The following is a 19885-nucleotide window of genomic DNA, read 5'->3' as shown; positions in this document are numbered from 1 at the left end:
GCTGAGGAGGAAAGCCCTGCTCTGTCCAGCTGTGAGTGGCCTGTGTTCTGCACCCACATCCTTTGGGAATTCATCCTTTGGGGACACCTGAGGTGTGCCAGCCACAAAGTGGGTTTTGGTGGTGGTTTTGGTGAGGACAGAGCTCTCCTGTGGGGAATTATTCCTCATTTGCCTGTTCTTCACTTCCATGCATCTTCTTTCTCTCTGCATCCCTTGACTCTCTCCCACCCCTGTGGGATTCTGTGATTGCTGACTGTGGGTTCTCATTGATTTTTATTTTTTTTTGTAGCTTTTTGTGTGCTGAGGGCAGAATCAGAATTGAATCCTGTTTCATTTGACCTGAATGAACAGAAAAAAAACCCTGTGGTGTTGCCAGCACTTGCTACTGTCACTGACTGAAAGGGGAGGAAAGGCTGGACTTTGATTTCGCTGTCTCTGAGGCTGGGCAGACACGAAATAACCTCTGGGCATGCTGTGAGGGAGATCACAACGGTTTGTCCCAGACTTTAGGTGACAGGGACATTGTGACAGTGGTCTCCTATCCCTGCAGGATGCAGTGAGAGCTGAAAATGTGTAAATGTTGTAAATGTCTCCTTGTAAAAACAAGGAGATTTCAGCTCCTCTGAGCAGATTCTACACTGGACCAGCACTTTGTGCCCTTTGTCTGCTCATGTCACCACCACCAAGAGTTTCCCTGGAGGGAATTGTCTCCTTGGCTGGCAGGAGGGGCCAGGGTTGGGATCTGCACTCTCTGAGGGCATGGAAGTGCCCAGGGCCAGCTTGGAGCAACCTGGGATAGGGAAAGGTGTCTGCCCATGGCAGGGGGTGCAATGAGGTGAGTTTTAAGATCTTTTCCAGCTTGAAGCAGTCTGGGATTCCAAAGCAGCTCAGCCCATACATCTGGGACGCTGAGGTTAGAAGATTGTCTAAGCAGGGAGGTTGTCCCAGAGATGGCAAACCTGGCCAAGTGTTCGTGCCCCATCCAGGGCTTGCTTTGGGGGGACCACAGGAGCAGCAGTCAGGGCTCCCACTGAGCCTCTCACCTTTCCTGAGGCTGCCCCAGCTCCCTGCTCTCCCCTGCACCACGTCCCCTTCACCAGCAGGGAAATGCCCATCAGCAAAAGAGTTTCTGCTGCAGATTTGCCCCAGAACAGCACCAAAATCTGCGTCTCTGGAAACAGAGCCAGGCTTGTGGCCACTGCTGCAGCGCCCTGAGCGTGTTCCTGTGCAGCTGGCACTCACCACCCAGCAGCGTTTGGGGGCTGTTGTTAAACAGGAGGTTTCTGGGCAGGCAGAGGGATCTCAGTAACAGCCCAGCAGCTTTCAGATGGGGATGGAATTGTCTCCACAGCAAGGGGCCCAGGCCAAGCTGCTGCTGGGTTTTTGCGGCTGTGCTCAGGCAGATCAACACCCAGGGACTGCCTTGGGTTGCAAAATCCCTCTGGAGAGCAGAAACACCGAGGTTTGTCTGAGACAGGTCCAGACAAGGATGTTTTCAAGCAGCTCCTGGAAGCTGAGGAATCATCAGGCTGCAGAAGGAGAATTCATCCCTTAAATGTGTGCTGAGGTTATCAGCAAGGCTTGGAGCATGGAGCTGTTCTGCTGCCAGCAGGTCAGAGCTTTCCAAAGCCATTTCAGGTGCTTCCTGCTTGGCAGAATGATGGATTTGCCCTGCCAGAGGTGGCTGGTGATGGGGAATGATTCGCTCCCAGCTCTGAAGGTCTTGGAAAACACTGATCTTGAGGGATAGTTCCGTGTTTGGATTGGAGGAACAGGGTGGGAATTACAGTCCTGCCCATGTTCATCCAGCCTCTCCTCTCTGGGAAGGAGCTGTGCAGCTCAGGGAGGGAGCTGGGAGCCACAATCCAGGTGTCCCCACCAGGAAGGATGTTGTCACCTTTACCTGTCACCAACCACTCCACGCTGCCCCGGGGTGCTTGAGCCACATTCCAGGGCTCAGCAGCTGTTCCCAAGTGTGCTTCAGGCTGGGACCAAAATACTCCATCCCAGCCCCCTCCAGGGATGGCACAGCTCCTGCACAAGCCCTCACAGTGTCATTGTCACTGCAGGTGCCTTCCTCACCTCCTGCTCTCAGCAAGGACAGCTGGAGAGGTCACATTTGGGATGGAGCTGGCAGCCTCGGGTGGCAGATGCAAACCTTCCACCATCTTCAGTCAGTGGGGCCAGGCCCCATTTTGTCCTGTTTTAGGGTTTAAGTGAAGGATTTAGTGAGTCAAGCTGTTGTAAGAAAGGGTGGAGGAGGTGGATTTATGTTTTTTATCTCCTCAGCACGCTGCTTTGGCAGGTGGGATGAGCAGCCACACATCTGGATGCTGCAGACACCACTGGAGACAGCCAGGAAATGGGATGGGAGCCTCCCCCTGCCTTCTCTTGGGAGAGCTCTGTAGGGTTTCTCTTGGGAGAGCTCTGTAGGGTTTCTCGTGGGAGAGCTCTGTAGGGTTTCTCGTGGGAGAGCTCTGTAGGGTTTCTCGTGGGAGAGCTCTGTAGGGTTTCTCGTGGGAGAGCTCTGTAGGGTTTCTCGTGGGAGAGCTCTGTAGGGTTTCTCGTGGGAGAGCTCTGTAGGGTTTCTCGTGGGAGAGCTCTGTAGGGTTGCAGTGCAGTGCTGGCAAATCACTCTTTAAACCACTGATGTTCTACCCCAAACCTGCTCCTGGACTGGAGCTGGCATCCTTGTGCAGAAGAATCTCAGCTCGGCACACAAAAAGTTCCTTCCTGTTTGTATTCTGTGTGCTTTGGGGGTCCAGAGAGGGGCAGGGGCGGGTGGGGGGTGGACTCCTGGCCCCCACTGACAGGCAGCCCTGTGTGTCCCCAGCGCCTGGTGAGGATGAACATGCCCATCTCTCCCGAGGATCTAACTGTGCACTTCACCTCCACGCTGATGGCCCTGATCCGCACGGCGCTGGAGATCAAACTGGCCTCAGGTGAGAGGGACTGGTGGTGTAGGGGTGGCTGGGTCACCTGGAGATCAAACTGGCCTCAGGTGACAGGGACTGCTGGCTGAGGGGTGGCTGGGTCACCTGGAGGATGCAGCACAGACACCAAGGGCATCTCAGCTCCTTGGAATCCTCTGTGACCGTGGCACGGTCCCACAGGGTTTAGGGAAGCTGAAGTCTCCTCTAGGTGTGGATTTTATTATGCTGTGGATTTCCTGTACATGGAAAAAAGCCCAAAACAGCACCAATAAGAGACTCATGTCTTACCTGGCCTCTTCCAGAGCTTTGTCAGTCTCCAGCCTGTGCCTTGCAGGATGGGAGAGCATTTTCTGCCATCTGAGCTCCTGAAAACCAGAAGATTGGAGGTTTCTGAGAGCACATTGGCTCACGGCCAGCTCCTGACCTCAGGATGGGCTGGCTTGGTCAGAGCAGGGTGCCAGGGACACCAAGGGCACACACTGATCCCTGGATGGGCCATTCACTGGAGACTTTGGCATAATCCTTGTGGGTCCCATCCGGCTCAGAGTATTCAGTGGAATCTTGCTGTCCTCCCCAAACCATGGCAATTCTGCCCCAGGTGGGAATCTTGTTTTCCTGTTGCCTTCCCATGCCGACACTTGAGGCCAAGGGAGCTCGGAGAGGGGCCCTGAGCATCCCTGTGCCTTTGGGAGCCGTGAAATGGGGGAAACTTTGCCCATCCCAGCTGAGAACCCTGGGAGGAGGCAGCCAAGACAATCCTGTGTGTCTCAATCAGAGCTGAATTTCCAACCTCTGCACTGTTCCAGCCCTTCCCCCAGAGTTGCTCCACGCTGGCAGCAAGGCAGGAACTCCAGGTGCCCTGAAGCACATTCCGCAGTGAGAGAAAATGGAATTATTGAGGTGCTTAATCAGGCGTTTGCTCGCCTCCCAATTAAACTCTGCGCTGTAATAAAATGCATCGGCCTTTTCTCTGGGTCGTTACCCCATTTCATCAGCCCGGCTGGGGTCACAGTCAAGGCGTGCCTGGCCTGAGCACTCTTACACCTCATTTAAAAGTTAACAGGAGGTAACAACACTCTCAGGAGCAGGGGCAAGGCAGGGTTAGGCTGTTGCACTTTCCGAAGCGGTTTTAGTGCAAACATCTGAGTGAATCTCCTCCCTCCTGTGCTCCTTAAACTTTGCCTTGGAGGCTTTGGGGAGGCACTGCTGGAAGAATTTTGAGGTGCCTGGGGCTCCCCAAAGGAGTGGGATCAAGACAAGGAGCAGACACTCGTTTCTATGGATGCTTTTAGGACTTCCTGTGACTTGAAGAGCCAGCATCTTACTTCAGGAATAATTCCTAGATAAGGATGCTGAGAGTTTGTTTAATTTTCGGTTTCTAGTTACCTGCCAGCCTTTTTCAACTGGAAAAGCTCCCCCTCCACCCTTCTGAATATTGGAAGGGAGCCAGAGAGGAGAGCTCAGCTGATACCCTGGATTATTTCTGTGGTTTAGCTCTGCTCTGGGGTGTGAGGTTCTGACCTGTTTTGTTGTTATGAGCTCCCTTTGACTAGGTTTCATGTGCTACATTTAATTGAGTCTTCAGTGGGCTTAACAGGCCCTTAATAAACCTCCCTAATGAGTTCCCGTGTGGGAGTTCAAACCTCGGTGTAACAGAGTACCTGGAGCCTCCTCCGCTCACTCTGCTCCTGGAGAAATAATCTGTGTCATTCACATGAACTGCTTAATTGCCTGCTGTGTGGGGAATTCAGCTGGCCTGCGGCTCACCCAGCCTTTAACCACTTCATGTGTGTATTTAGGGCCGCCTTTGGCCCTCGGAGCAGAGCTGGGGTTGGGTTGGCTCTGCTCTGCCTTGGGGTGCAGCTGCTGGGGCAGAGCTCTGGGCTCGTGTGTCATTGCCAGGGATTTGGGGAAGGGTTGGTGGCAGAGGGTTTGTAATCCATCAGGACATTGCCCAGTGGTGGGTGGGTTGGAGGATCTTTGAAGTCTTTTCCAGCCCAAACCAGTCCGTGATTATAGGATTTTGTGATTCATGTCCGGGTGCTTTGCAGCCCACCTGGGAGGTGCTGCTGCCTCCTCAGGCGCTCCCCAAAGGAAGAGGCACCTGCAGCTCTATGGAATAAGTCTGTAATAAGCGATCAGCCAATTTCTTCAATAAGCCATTTTATTGAGAAATATTGCCAAATAGAAATTCGGAAAAGCCACAAGCAACGGTCAGCACCGAGCCTGGAATCAGTTCTGGGTGAACTTCAGATCTGGCTTTTACAGGACCAGATTTTATACAGTTTTTCAGCCAGGAAGAAGGTTGCCCCATCCTTTTGTCTACTCAGTCACTGTTCCACATTCATATTTCTTTTCTCTCCATCTGCTGCTCCAGTGAATAGTTTTCCAGGCAGGGCTGGACCCCTGATTACATTTATGGAACCCGGCATTGGGATGCACACCCAGGCCGATGTAGATAAGATTTCCATCAGGTGCTGATCACTGGGTCGTTGGCAATCCCATCTTCAGGGGAGACTCATCTCCTTTTGGAGCCACCCTTCCTTCTATTGCAAATGGGTCACTTCCCCTGTTCCCAGCAGAGGCTGCAGTTTCCCGATCGATTTTTATTCCTTGGATTCAAAATCATTTTATACCACATTTTTTTATAAAACATGAATTAATTCTTTAAAAAGTCACCACAAGTCTGAGCTCAGATTTAAGCTCCAGGTCACTGCTGAGGGTCCCCAGGGTGAGGCAAGGATGGTCCTGCTGAGTTCATGCACTGCTGTCATGGGAGAATTCGTGGATTCCCTGGGCAGGGAAGGGCTGGGAAGATGGGATGGGAGCGGTGGGATGTCAGCAGTGGGATGTGCTCCCCGGGCAGGCTCTCACTCCTCTCTCTCCCCCTGGCTGCAGGTGGTGTGAAGCAGCACCAGTGTGATGCTGAGCTGAGGAAGGAGATCTCACTGGTCTGGCCCAACCTGTCCCAGAAGACTCTGGATCTGCTGGTGCCTCCTCACAAACGTAAGTGCTTCAGGAACTGCCTCCATCCCAGACACCCAAGAACCCCAGATGAGGTTTCTGCCTCCTCACCTGCTCTGTCCCAAGCCCCATGTGGGTCACCTGGAGGGTGCCCCAAGGGCAGTTGACGTCCCTGGAGGCTCTGTGCTGCCCTGGCTCTGTCACACAGGGGTTGGGGAGCTGAGCTCACCCCTAGGCATGGACTGCATTGTGCTGCAGGAGATTTCCTGTGCATGGAAAAACCCAAATCCCCAGCAGTGCCCAGAAGAGACCTGTGTGGGGCCTCTTCCAGAGGTTTCCCCAGCTCTGTCAGCCTCCAGCCTGTGCCTTGAAGGGTGGGAGAGCAATTTCTGCCATCTGAGCTCCAGAAAAAGGGGGGGAAGAAAAGTTAAAACTTGCTGAGGACTTAGAGAATCAGATGTGAGGTGTTTGGGGCTTAAAGGCCTTTGTGTTACTTGGTGTTGTCCTGGGCAAAAGTGCTGAGAATATGGGAAGTTTGCTGTTATCTTGATTAGCTCTGGATTTCTGATTAATGAGAAATAGTATAGAGTAATAAGGCATTGCTAATTAAAGAAAAAGTCCTTGTTAATTAAGAGAAATGAGCAAGCTGAGGAGGTGCAAATCAGTGGGTAGTGACAGAAGTCTTTCCCTGCCTCCTCTCTTGATTCCCATACAGCTGCTGCTCCAGTTCTTTTTTCCATGGTGAGTGCTCCAGTGCTGGGCAGGGAAGGGCTGTCCCATGGCTCCGAGGGTGAAAAAAAGAAAGTCTGGAAAAATGAAATATTCCTTAAATGTGTATTAGCTCATTATAGCCCATTTACTGTAACTCAGAGAGGGAGGAGTCAGGCTGCTTTGTTGATGAAGGCTGGCCGTGGGTCTGGGATGAATTTAGGAATTCTCTCAGCAGTGTTGACAATGCCACTGGGTTTTCCTGTCTGGTTTTTCCTACACAACCCCTGTGTTTGCCACAGGGAGCTCCAAACCAAGGCAAGGCAGCAACAGGCAAAGAGCTGAAGAATGTGTTGTAACCTTTTCTTTGTGTTTTTTTTTTCCTTTCTTCTGCTTTTCTGTGTCTGTTTTGCCTCATGACTCTCACGTTGCTTCCTCCCTCTCCCTGTTTTTCACACCCGTTTGCTGTTATTTCTTATTCCCGTCTTCTCCTCGTCCTTGGAATGTCTCTGCTGTGTTTTTCCCATGCCCTGGCAGCTGATGAAATGACTGTGGGGAAGGTCTACGCAGCCCTGATGATATTTGACTTCTACAAGCAGAATAAGAACAGCAGGGAGCAAGTGCAGCCCCCCGGGGGCCTGTGCCAGGTACAAAAGGGGTCCTTCCATCCTCCCTCTTGGGCAGCTCGAACAAGAATCACCAGCAGCATTCATCCAGAAGGTCTGGCTGCCCCTCCAAACAGGGTTTAAAAATGCTGCCTCAAAAATGGAAATATCTCCTGAAAGTCTTTCTTGAAAAAAAAAATTTAAAATCATTGTTTTTGCCTTTTCCAGTAAAGAAAGATCTTTTCCAAAAAAAAATGACAACTGATCTTTGAAAGTCTAAATCCTGTGTTTAAAAATGGCCTAGGGCCTGGGGAGCACCAAAAGATTTCCTTGGGAAAGGAAAGGATTATTGATAAAGGATTATCGAAAGCTGCTGATAGTTTGGCTATGGAAGGCTTAAGTTATTTTTGAAAATAGGAATTATTCAAAGTCGTTTTGGCTCTAATAGGTTTTAAGGTTTTTTCAAATTCTAGAAAATGTTTTCACACAACTGGCATTGGAAGCCCAGTTCTTTCCAGCAGAACAAACACCTGTTGCTTTTAGGATGAGCATCCAGCTGATCTCCAGCACAGGGTGGAGATCTGTCCCACACCTGGATGGCTACAACAGATCCATCCAGAGCCATTGGAACTGCACAGCTCCTCTGGTCACATCCTTGGGGGAGCTCCCTTCACTTATTCCCTGAATGAAAGAATTCAATGCTCTGGTGACTGGGAGAACATTCAGAGGGAAAGGGGATTGCAGCAGGACTTGACTTGTACCAGGCGTCCCTCAGAGCCTCTGGCAGCAGTGCCCAGTCTGTCCCAGGGTGGCAAAGTGGACTTTTCACAGAGTAGAAAAGCCCTGTAGCCCATCCCAGCTCTGACAACCTTCCCTTGTGCTTGGCAGCCCGGGCCAGTGTCCCTCTTCCACCCGTTGAAGGCCACCCTGGAGCAGACGCAGCCCGCAGCCTTCAGCAACGCCAAGGCCTTCCTGCGCCAGAAGAGCTCAGCCTCCCTCAACAACGGGGGAGCCCTGTGAGTATCCCTGAGCCCCCAGAGCCACCCCACACCTCGGGGTCACCCCACCCACCACCGCTGCTCCAGTGGCTCTGCTGGCACCAAGGCTGGCTTGGTTTGGAATGACAGGTGTCTGCCAGGGGAAAGCTGGAGCTTCCCTTGGAATGGAGAATGGAAATACCCTCCATCCAAATTATTATAATTTTGCAATTAAGGGGCTTTCAGCGAAGATATGGGAATAACAGTTCTTTACTAGGAATATTCAAAAATACAAATGGAGTAGTACAAAAAAGAAAAAGAAAACACTGACTGAGTTAGAACCCGACCTGACCCCCTGTTGGTCAGGGTACTGAAAACCGTCCAAATAAATCCTCCTGCAGTGCCAGAAGTGGTTCTGTGGGAGCAGAGATGATCCTGGAGAAGGGTCCAGTGGTGCTGAGATGGGGCTGGTCTCCCTCTGGGAATCCAGTGCAGACAGGCTGTGCTGGGGTTCTGAATCCCAGGGGTGATCCAGGTGGGAATGCTGGGCTCCTCCCCCTGGGTGGAGCCTCTCCCCATGGGATGCTGGAATTGTCTCAGCCCTGCAGTGAGCCTGGATGGCCCATAAACAGCAGATACCCCTGGAGGGAGGATGGGTCCTGGAAGGGATGAAGAACTCTGCCCCAGCTGGTTTAACAGCTGCCCAGTGACAGAAGGCACCGCCCCCTCCAGCCCAGAGTTACGAGGGATGGGTCATTGAAGAGAAAAAGCACCTCCCACCTCCCCACCCAGTTTCAGCAGATGGCAATAGAATACACACTTTGGGTTACATCTTGCATTGCAACCCAAGACAAAGGCCAGCAGCCCTTTCTCCCCATGGCTGGCACAATTCCTGCTGGCGGCTCTGCTCCCACTGCGGTTATCCCTGTGCTGTTGGTATTGGTAACTCGGTGTTCCCTTCAGGAATCCTCACTGGGGAGCTTCCCACTGTGAGTGTGCTCACAGGAATTTGGGACTGTTGCAAAACAACCGAACAAACCCCACCAACCATCCCAGCAATGAGTTTTTGGGAGGCCAAAGATCCTTGGGAATAAACTTATCCCTTGAGCTTGTGGCACTGGGCAACAGCAAGTGCTTGCCACAGCACAATTCGTCTCTTTGGGGAAATTATCCCTTCATGGAGAGCTTTCCAAACAGTCCTAGTGACAGTGATCCCTAATCAATTCTCCATTTCCTGCTCCAGGTGATTTTCCTCTGGATCATGAGCACTATGGATTTTTAGTGACAGCTGAGGTTTCAACATGCCAAATAATCCTGATGGGGAAACCAACACCAGACTCAACAGCTGGTGCAGAGACTTCAGCATGGTTGAGGTGTTTGACCAATGCCCAGCTGGTTGTACACACAAAATTAGCCTGAACTCCCAAATTCTTCATTGTCCATCAGGAATTAAGTGGAAGAAGCTGTTTTCCTTAATTACTGGAAAAAAAAAATCGTGGTTGGTTTATCTCCTTGTTCTCATGAGACTTTTAGCCTCTACAAGGGAGAAACCCAGGGGACCTTAGAGCTTCACCAGCCATTGTGCCCATCCTGCAGCTGACTTTCACATGTGAAACCTCAAAAGGTGCTAGAGTCTGTTTGCCAAATTCAGCAAAAATCTCTTTGCAAAAGAATGAATATTTTTTCCTCTCTTTCCCTTGGGACAGGCCACCCCCAGAGGGAGGGATCAAAGAGTCCAGTTCCTGGGGAACCCAACGCACCCAGGACGTGTTCTATGAGACCAGGAGCCCGGCTTTTGAGCGAGGCCACTCCGAGGAGATCCCCATCGAGAGGGTGAGCAAATGGGGGGAAGGTGTGAGGGAGAAGGTGCAGATCTTGGAGCTGTGGGAGGACTTGAGAAATCTAAAAAAACGTTTTGAAAAAGCAGGTGAAGACAGGGTAAGATGCAGGAGATTTTAGAGGTGTGGTAGAACTCCAGAAATTTAAGAAAATGTTTAGAAAAAGCAGGTGAAGATGGGGTGAGATGCAGGAAATTTTAGTCCTGTGGTAGAATAAGGTATTTTAGAGAACACGTAGGTAAAGCAGGTGAAGATGGGGTGAGATGCAGGAAATTTTAGAACTGTGGTACAATTTAAGAAATTTTAGAGAAAACACTTAGGAAAAGCAGGTGAAGACAGGGTGAGATGCAGGAGATTTTAGAGCTGAGGTGGAATTTTAGAACTTTTAGAAAGTGTTTAGAAAAAACAGGTGAAGACGGGGACTGCATGAGCAGGAGATCTGTCCCTTGAGGCAAGCATTGTTCTGTCTCTTGTTTGCTTGAGCATTGTGGAGAAACCCCAGACCTGGCAGCTGCCACAGCCTGGTCTGGACAGGCTTTTCCTGGAATTTTGTCTTGCTGCCATAGGTCACCTCAGGCTTTCTCTTCCCATTTCCCAATGCCATTGTCCTGGCTCAGATGAGGGGTTTCCAGTCAGGATGACCTGAAGGGTTTCCCAGGTCACAGCTGGAGCTTGTGCCTGGTGGAAGAGCTGATCCCACTGCTTGTGGGATGTCCTTGCTGAGGACAGAGTAACCTGGGCACTCCACAGCTCTTCAGCTGCTCTTTCCCACACCAGCATCTCCTCCCAGTCAAGTCTAACTTCAAGAAGCTGATGGGGGCTTCAAAGCTGATGCTCCTGTTCCTGCTACTGAAACCATTCCATGTTTTAATCAGGTGGTGGAAATGAAGGAGATCAGCCCCACAGTTGCCAACGGAGAGCCCCAACCAGGCCTGGAGAGCCAGGGCAGGGCGGCCTCCATGCCACGCCTGGCTGCTGAGACCCAGGTGAGAGGTGGGGGTTTGGGAGACTGAGAGCAGGGCAGGATCTCACCATCTTCCCTCTGCTTGTCATGGGTGGGATGTGGCTTGGGAATATTGGTTTTAAAAGATGTGGAGACATGAATCCAGGCCTTGTGCTGGCATGGCCGGGTGTCCCCTGCAGGGTGTGTCCTGGTGTTCCCTATCGGATGTGGCCAGGATTCCTGGCCAGGATTCCCTGCAGAGTGTGCCAAAGGTTCCCTGCAGAAGTGGCAGCTGTCCTGGGTGATCCCTCTGGCTGGGCCACCCACGAGTGTCACTGTTTGGGGATGATGCCACTTGCATTCCTGGAAGGCACATTTCCCATTAGCTGGGTGTTGTCTGTGCAGCCAAGCCACGTTCCTGTGCCCTGTCCTTACAAAAAGCTGCAGATGTGCTGTGTTACACGTAGGTGGATGCAGCAGGCACAGGGACTGCCAGGGGCTGTGCCTGGAAGCTCCACTGGGAAACTGAGTTTGTTCCCTGTTTTTCCTGTACTGTGACCTTGGCCAGTAGTTTGGTGTTGAGGATTCCCCTTGTTGATTTAACTCCCTTTTAAAGAAATCTCCTCACTAGAGTTGACTTTCACATCAACTTGTGGGCGCTGCTTAGTGTGCAGGATGTCACTGATCATTTCTGACCATTTCACACATCCACTGCTGTTTGTCCCAAGTACTGCCCAGCCACCATCCTGCCTCCTGTGTCACAACATCTCACCACTGCCTCATTCCAGGGCCTGATTCACGCAGCCAGGGGGGAGCAGCCTGCCCTTGGGCTGCTTCTGTGGGGAGCAGAATGTGAAGGGTCTGCTGCACCCTGAAGTGAAACCCTGTGTTGTGCACACACAGCAATAGCTCCATAGAAGGAATTGTGCCAAGGTGCTGGAGCTGCCCCTGGCCAGCCAGAGGATTTCCCACCTGGCTCCAGAAACTGCAGCCTTTGTGTGAACCCTGGGATTCTCGGAATTATCGGGAGCATTCCTCACTGTGCTTAATAAAGGCAACAGCCCACAAAGCAAAGCCTTTCCCCTTCCCAGAAATGGTCCTTTATCCTAGAGCACAGGTAGCCTCTTTCCTTCCCAGCAGTGCAGCTGGCAGAGCCTTCCCTTGGGAAACTCCTCTCCACAGCAGTCAGATATCTGCAGGAGTGTCCCTGACTGAAGCATGGCTTGTCCCCCTGGGGTGTCACTGTCCCTGGTTGTGAATCAGGCCCTGAATCTCAGATCTAACCTCATTGAATAATACAATGTTCACTGGTTGTAGCTTGGGTGAATAACTGATGTCCTTTCTGTGTGTGTCTCCCCCTCCATGTCCCCATCCCTCCCTCTCACGTGCTGCTCTGCCCCTCCCCAAACTTTTGAGTTCTTTCTAACTCTTATTTGCAACGCTTTCTGTTCCTGGACATCTCCCTTTCTGTTTGCCTCTCTTTTTTTATGTTCCACTGATTTAAAAAACCCTTCCTCCTGTGTTCCCACCTTCCCTCTCTGCTCTCCTGCCCTCATCACTTCCCTCCCCGGTGGTCATCGTGTCCGCTGCACGTCTGATGTCTGACACTGGCTGTACTGTGGGGCTGCTTCCAATAATGTCCCTCACCTTGTCCGAATTGTTTGCAGAGGAGCAAAGCACGGTCACCTGGGAGTTACCTGGCAGTATGTAGTTCGCACTAAATTGTATCCTATTAATCTCATCTTAAGAATTAATTAACCTTCCTTTAACCCTTGAATTTTCTCCCCTCTCATCCGGAGCCGCGCCAGCGCAGCTGCGCTCTCGCTCTCTCTTTCTCTTTCTCTCTTTCTCTCTGTCTCTCCTCACTTTTCCCTCGATCCATGGTTGCACGATGCTCGCTCTGGTAGCAGGGTGGTTTGCTTGTTTTGGGGTTTGTTTTGTTTTTTTTTAAATTATTTGTTTATTTTCGTGCCTCATTGCTCAGGAATTTAGGCAGTGAAAACAATCGGGTTGGTAATGAAGAAGCAATTAGGAGCTCTCCGCAGGGGTGCCTGCGGTCTCCTGAGGCTTTTTGGGAGCCTGTGCCTTCCCAAAACAGGAGCATTGCCAGGGTTTCTGGAAAAGGGATTGATTGCTTTGCCATTGATTCATGTCACTGGGCCTTCTGTCCCTGGAATAAGCATGGAGGCAGAACCAAAGGCCAAAAAAGAAATGTTCATTTTTTGTCAATCTATCTGGTTTTGGGGGTTTTGTAGTTGGGTTTTTTTGGGGTTGTGTTGTCTGTTTGTTTTTGGTTTTGCTTTGTTTTGTTTTTTGTTTAGCAAGGAGGTTTTTTTTGTTTTTTGGGGTTTTGGTATTTTTTTGTTTGCTGGGGGGTTTTTGTGTGTGGTTTTGTTTTTTGTGGGGGTTTTTTTTGTATTTTTTGGGGGGAGGAGGGATTTTGAAAATCCAGATGTGTTTTTAGTGGGAAATACTTTCACTTCCCCTATTTTAGCCCATCAGACTGTCCAGTTTACAGCCCCCCTGCCTTCCCCCAGCTGCAGGCTCTGCTCTAAACAAGGACAGATACCAAGCTCCTGAGGATAGCCTCTTGCCCACATGAATGAAGGCCACAGGAGGTGACACAAAAGCAGCACAAGGTGATCCTGTTGATGGAATTGGTGCTTCCAGGGCCACAGCACAGGCTGTGCTGGGCTCCCTCATCCCAGCCTTGTGATAAACCTTCCAGCACCAGGATCCCAACTGCCTTCAGTAGGAAGCACCAAAATGTGGGTAACTGCCCAGATCGTGCCTTTCCACCCAGGATAATCTGCCCTCAAGGGGAGGGAGAGTGGTTTTTCCACTCAAAATAATGAGCAGAGCTGTGAAACAATTGGCTTTGCCTTGGGTAAATATCACGGGGAAGCAGAGATCTGGATTTCAGGATTAGCAAACAAAAGAGAGCAGACAGGAAAAATAATACAGAGCTCTCAGGAAAGGTTACAGTGAGCAGAGTAAATGTTTCAGGAGAGATGTTGTTGGAGGCACTTATTGGATTGGGAATTCAAACAAGTGTGAGGCTGAGGGACTGGGGAACATCCTGAATTTCACTGTTGAGCTCTGAGATCTCTGCTCTGGCACACAGCTCAGATGCAGTGACAGAGCCAGGGAAGCATCCAGAGGATGGATGAGCTGTTGTCTCCACACAGAGCCAACCAGAGGCCAGCAAAGAAGGAAATGTGGGAATTGTCCCTGTTTTCTGAGCTTTATCCCTGGGCAGAGGGAGGGCAGAGGCTGTGAGAGGGGCTGTTCTGCAGGACACTTGTCTGGAGTTCTGCAGAGCCTTTGGAAGGTTTTGTGCCTAAAGGGAAAGGAGCAGGGTCTGGAGCTGCCACTGGCACAGGGAGGGGGTGCAGCCAGTGGATTTGGGCTGGGCACTGTTACAGCTCTCGTGCCCAGATGTTTGGACACAAATGTTTTAAAAACAGCAACAGCAAACCCAGGTATTCCTTTCTGGAGCTGTCCGGGTGGGATTGCAGGATGTACACACTATCCTTGCCACAGGCAAAGGGCTTCAGGGAGTGAGGGTGGCTCAAGAGAGGTTTAAATGTTTGATGGGAGTTGTGCTCACTGCAGGGGATAGAAGGAATTTCCTGGTTGCTTGGCCTGTACCTTGCCCTGATTCCTGATTTTTCTCCCCCCTCCATGTGGTGCTCAGCAACGCTACCTGCTTTCCTCTTTGGAGCTGCTTTGGGATGCAGGCCCTGGAGCAGCTGGGGGTGCCCCTGGGGTTGGAGAATTCCCCTTGTGAGGTGCTTGGCTGCTGCTGTGCCCCATGTCCTTGCTGAGCTCTGTGCTGGATGTGCTGTGCAGTGCTGCCTGTACCTCTGCTCCCGTGGCCCCGTGGACTTGCACTCGGAGATCACATTCACTCCCCAAATTGCCCCGCTCAATCCACATCCCACAAATCCTGCTGCCTGTTCCGGTTGTCTCCAATTAACCATTTTCTCTCCTCCCCCTCCTTGCCCCTCTCTCTCTCGCTGTTTAACCCCTCCATGCTGGGAACCAGGCGGCCGAGCGGGGCCCGGCGCCTTCCCTCACCCTGCTCCGTGTCCCTCCCTGTTCCCTGCAGCCCATCCCGGACACGAGCCCCATGAAGCGCTCGGTCTCCACGCTGACCCCGCAGCGCCCTCACCCCATGCACCTCTACGAGTATTCCCTGGAGAGGATGCCTCCGGAGCAGGGCCACCACCACCACCACCACCGCTGCCACCGGCGGAAAGAGAAGAAGCAGAAGTCCTTGGACAGGGCCGCCCATCACATGGCTGATGGACAGGCTGGTGAGTGCTTTGCCGGTGAGGATTTGGCCCTGGGGGGTCAGGGAGGAGATGTACGTCCCCTGTCCCTGTCCGTTCAGGTGGGGTTTGGGGTCCTGCCTGTGTTGTAGGACCTCCCCACCCCACACACGCTGGTGACCCAATGTTCCCCTTCCAGTTGCCCAGTCTGGAGAGTCTTCTTCCAAGGACAAGAAGGAGCGTGGCCGCTCCCAGGAGAGGAAGCAGCACTCCTCCTCCTCCTCTGAAAAGCAGCGCTTCTACTCCTGTGACCGCTATGGCAGCCGGGACCGTGCCCAGCCCAAATCTGCCGACCAGAGCAGGCCCACCTCCCCTAATGGGGGCCCAGAGCACGGCCCACACAGACAGGTGAGGACAGCCAGGGTGGGGAAACTGCCCCGAGGGATCCCTGCCATGGATGCGTGCACCTTCTCCGTGTTTTCCTTAAATTAGAGGAGTGGAAAGGGGATGGAAGGTCAGGCACTGCAGATAAAGCCATCGAGGTCACGCCTGGGGCCTCACACCAAGGCTGGGAAAATCCTCCATGTCCAAGCGGTGCCCATTCCCACCTGGTCACTGTCACAGGCCTTCCATGGGGACTCCAAACCTCCCTGGGCAGCCCCTTCCAATCCTGACCACACTTTTCAGGAAGAAATTCCTCCTGATGTCCAACCTGGACCTCCCTTGGCACAGCCTGAGGCTGTTTCCTCTTGTCCTATTTCCTCTTACGCGGGAGCAGAGCCCGAGCCCCACCTGGTTCTATGCTTCTGTCAGGAAGTTGTAGAAACCAAAAGGGTCCTCCCAAAGCCTCCTTATCGGCAGGCTAAAATTTAGTTCTCCTTTCTTTTGTAATTGTGAGATGCTCAGGCCCTGGCATGTTGCTGGGCTGTGCTGGGAGAGGCAGGCAGGGCAGAACGAGCAGTGACTGACAGCCTGACAAGCCTGATGGCTTGATAGGAAGGAAAAAAATGCTCTTAAAAATTAAAGATCTGGTCTCAAAATGTTAGGTAGGGAAAGGCTGAGGGATTGTTCAATGCACTCATGTCCTGCCTTGGGAGAATGTAAACAGAAATGAGAAGACAGGGGCCCTTTCCTCTCACTCGTGGCATTTGTGTAAATTACTGCAGCTTAGTTCACTCTCACAAGGCATTATTAGTAACCCAGGAAGCTGCCAGACCCTTCTACCTCTCCAAAATCCAATGTGTAATATTAAAGAGGACAATGTGGATGCATTTCTGTTAAATGGACTTGTTAAAGCCTGTCCAAAGAGCTTTTGGTTGTTATTTTTTCACAAACTGGCTATTAAATCCAAAGGCATTTCATTGCCAACCTGCATAAAACAGGCACCCAGATCCTCCTTCTATGTGGAATCCATAATAATAATAACAACCCATAATCCAGTTTTGGCAGCAGAAACAAATTCATAGAATCCTGAAATGGTTTGATTTGGAGGAGACTTTCAAGCTCCTCTCGTTCCAAGCCCCTGCTCTGGGCAGGGACACCTCCCACAAACCCAGCAGGCACAGCCTGTGGGGTGAAGTTCTGCACAAACCCACCTCACAGCTAAACTGTAAAAAAACGACAGTAATTTGTAAAACGCCCCCAAAAGGGATGTTTCTGAGCTGCTGCCAGGCCAGGTAAGGCGCATGTCGAGCCCTGTATGCTGTGGGTGCCTCCCCCGGGCACTGTCCCCTCTGTTGGTGCCCGTTTGCGTCCTACCGATGCTCTGCCCCTCTCTGTTCCTACTGCTCCCAGACTTTTGAACTCTCCAGCTCTCCACATCCCATGTTGACTTATCTCTCGATAACTCTCTCCCCTCCCGACTGTGCTTGTCTAAACTCTCTCTTTTTTTTTTTTTTTGCTTTTCTTTCCTCTTGTGACTCGTCTCCGCCTTCTGTTGCTTCTCCTTCTGTTTGATACCTGCCTGCCTCTGTGTTTGTCCGGTGTTTCCCTTTTTTTATTTTTTGATTTGCTCTGTTCCAATTTTGATGTAGGGCAGTGGTTCAGTTAATGGGAGCCCCTTGCTGTCGACATCTGGTGCTAGTACCCCCTGCCGGGGTCGGAGGCAGCTCCCACAGACTCCACTGACCCCACGCCCCAGCATCACTTACAAGACCGCTAACTCCTCGCCCGTGCACTTCACCACTTTCCAAAGCCCCACGTTCTCCCCGGGCCGCCTGAGCCGCGGGCTGTCCGAGCACAACGCGCTGCTGCGCGGGGAGCAGCCGCCCGCCGTGGCCCGCATCGGCTCCGACCCCTACCTGGGCCACCGCGACGGGGACAGCGCCGCGCCCGAGGACACGCTCACCTTCGAGGAGGCCGTGGCCACCAACTCGGGCCGCTCCTCAAGGACTTCCTACGTCTCCTCCCTGACCTCGCAGTCGCACCAAATCCGCCGGGTGCCCAATGGGTACCACTACACGCTGGGGCTCAACGCGGGCCCCGCGGCCAGAGGACGCAGTTACTACCACGAAGCTGATGAGGATGACTGGTGCTAGCGGCTCGGCGGAACCCTGCGAGGTGTGCGTGCTTACTAAGGATGAGTTTTATCATCTGGAGGGCTGGGAGCTCCCATGGGGGCCCGGGGCCGGAGGCGGCCGGCGGGGCAGCCCCAAGAACTGCTCAGCGCCCGGGGCCGGAGATGCCCCTGCAGCCTCTCTCTCCTCTGGTCTTCTTTAAGGTTTTGGTTTTTTTTTTTTCCTTTTTCATTTGGTTTTGGTTTTTTTGCACTAGACAGATGGAGGAAGAAGGCTCCCTCCTTCTGGGGAGGGCAGCGGGAGGAGCACATCCCTCTCTGCGCCCTCCCCACTGCCTTGTCTAGTGCCGAGACACGCACCAGGCGCCAACCCGGCCACGGACGCGAGGAGCCGGGAGAAGAGCGATCCTCACCTTCCACGGTGGAAAAGCAGAACTGTGGGTCCTTCTCGAGATTGGCGCAGTTTTGTTGGGCTATTTCTTAATCAATTTACCATCGTAATTCCCCCCTGCTGGGGTGAGCCGGGGGTCGCAGAGGGACTCGTGCTCGCCCCCCGCGTTTTGCCTTGTTGAGCGCTGAGAAGGAAGAGATGCACCCAAGAAACTGGGAGAGGAGAAACCCAGCCCAGAACAAAGGACAGTCCTTTGGGACTTGATGTTCAGCCACTGCAATCCTTTAGGGCAGAGCTGGTGCCACCACCTCCCCGAGCTGACCCTGCTGTGGCACCACTGCCCTGGGGGTCTCTAATGTCACTCACCACATCGGGTCCTTCACACTGACACACCGTAAAGCCACAAGAGAGCTCCTTTGTAAGGACTGTTTCCTTGCTGCTGAGACTTTTCAATCCATCCCTCTCTCCTGTTGACTGCAACATGCCCTCACTGTTTTGTCTTGTTTACAATATAAGCTTGATTTAGCAAAAAACAACTTAAAAAAAAAAAAAGTCCACAAAAAAACCACAACCAACCCAAACAAAAAGAGGAAACAAAAAAAAGCATAGGGGTGAGAAGAAGAAATGTTATTGGTTTTATATCAAGCTATTAGATAGAACTTTAACTTTTCATTGTGTGCATTTTTGTAAATTGTACAGTAAAAAAAAAAAAAAAAGCCGAAAAAAAAAAAGAAAAAATTTCCTCTTTCTGTAGAGAATTAGTCCAATTGTCATTCCAGGTCCCACCGTTTCTACCGAATGCTCCAGTTGTTCACTACTAAGTGCCTAACCTTTGAAATCTTTCACAGTGACGATGCAACCTCTTGCTTTGAGGCATCCGAGCTTGGGCGAGCGTGGGGAGGGCAGAGGGGGCGGGGGCCGGAGCCGGGAGGGGCCCTGCGGTCACCACACCCAGGACACTGCCCCCAGGCTGGCAGCTTCCAGCGGGGAAGGCAAATGTGCTTTTTGGGGTTGGTTTGGGTTTTGTTGGCCTTTTATTTTTTATTTTTAATTTTTTTTTTGGTTTTTTTAGACTATATATATATATATATATATAGATATACTTTTATGGGTGGGAGGGGAGTGATTGCAGCAAACAAAGCCAGCCTTGTCTCATTGCCCAGTGGAGGAAATGCAGGTGGGAAAGGGCAGCATCTGCAGGGGTGCTCCTGCAGGAGAAGCAGCATCTCCCACCGGCCAGCTGAGAGAGCTCTGGCCGTGCATCACTGGTGTGGAGGGCAGCTGGAGTGAGTTCTTTTTATTGCCTGATAAGAGAAGGTTAAAAAAAAAAAAGAAGAAGATGATGATGATAATAATACTAATAATAATCCAAACCTCTAACTCTGATTCTCAGGGATGAGATTTCTGCGTTCTTGCAACGACTCTTGTGTTGGCTGGTTTCTTTCTTTTGTGCCCGTGTGGATTCCTGCACTGTGAGCCTGGGGAAGGGGCAAACGCGCTGTGCTGGCGGGGACGGAGCCTGGGGACACAACTCGGCCAGGCCCCCGTGGCCAGGGCTCTGCTGAGCCCTTGCAGGGCTGGTTCAGGGGCACAGGGCAGCCAGAGGACATGGAGAGGTTAAAAGGTGGAAGGGTGGGAGGTGCTGAGTGCATCCCTAAAAACGCCGCTAGAAAGGAGGAGAGGGTTGGAGAGGTGTATTTTTTCAGAGGATCTGCCGAGCCCCAGACCTGTGGAACT

General features: G+C 51.9%; 1 protein-coding gene across 1 annotated transcript in view; it reads left to right on the top strand.

Moving 5' to 3' along the window:
• CACNA1B (calcium voltage-gated channel subunit alpha1 B) overlaps positions 1-19062 on the top strand; it is a 183802-nt gene extending 164740 nt beyond the window's left edge. Inside the window, 9 exon segments of the mRNA XM_066332486.1 lie at positions 2834-2942; positions 5832-5939; positions 7143-7252; positions 8099-8226; positions 9894-10020; positions 10901-11011; positions 15080-15287; positions 15442-15650; positions 17276-19062. Coding sequence (XP_066188583.1) covers positions 2834-2942; positions 5832-5939; positions 7143-7252; positions 8099-8226; positions 9894-10020; positions 10901-11011; positions 15080-15287; positions 15442-15650; positions 17276-17779 — 1614 coding nt within the window. The 3' untranslated portion in view covers positions 17780-19062.
• The last annotated feature ends 823 nt before the right edge of the window (positions 19063-19885 follow it).

This window comes from Sylvia atricapilla, chromosome 19 (assembly GCF_009819655.1).
Source record: "Sylvia atricapilla isolate bSylAtr1 chromosome 19, bSylAtr1.pri, whole genome shotgun sequence".
Classification (NCBI taxonomy): Eukaryota; Metazoa; Chordata; class Aves; order Passeriformes; family Sylviidae; genus Sylvia; species Sylvia atricapilla.
The sequence above is the reverse complement of the archived record's forward strand: the minus strand, read 5'-3'. Positions and strand labels throughout refer to the sequence as shown.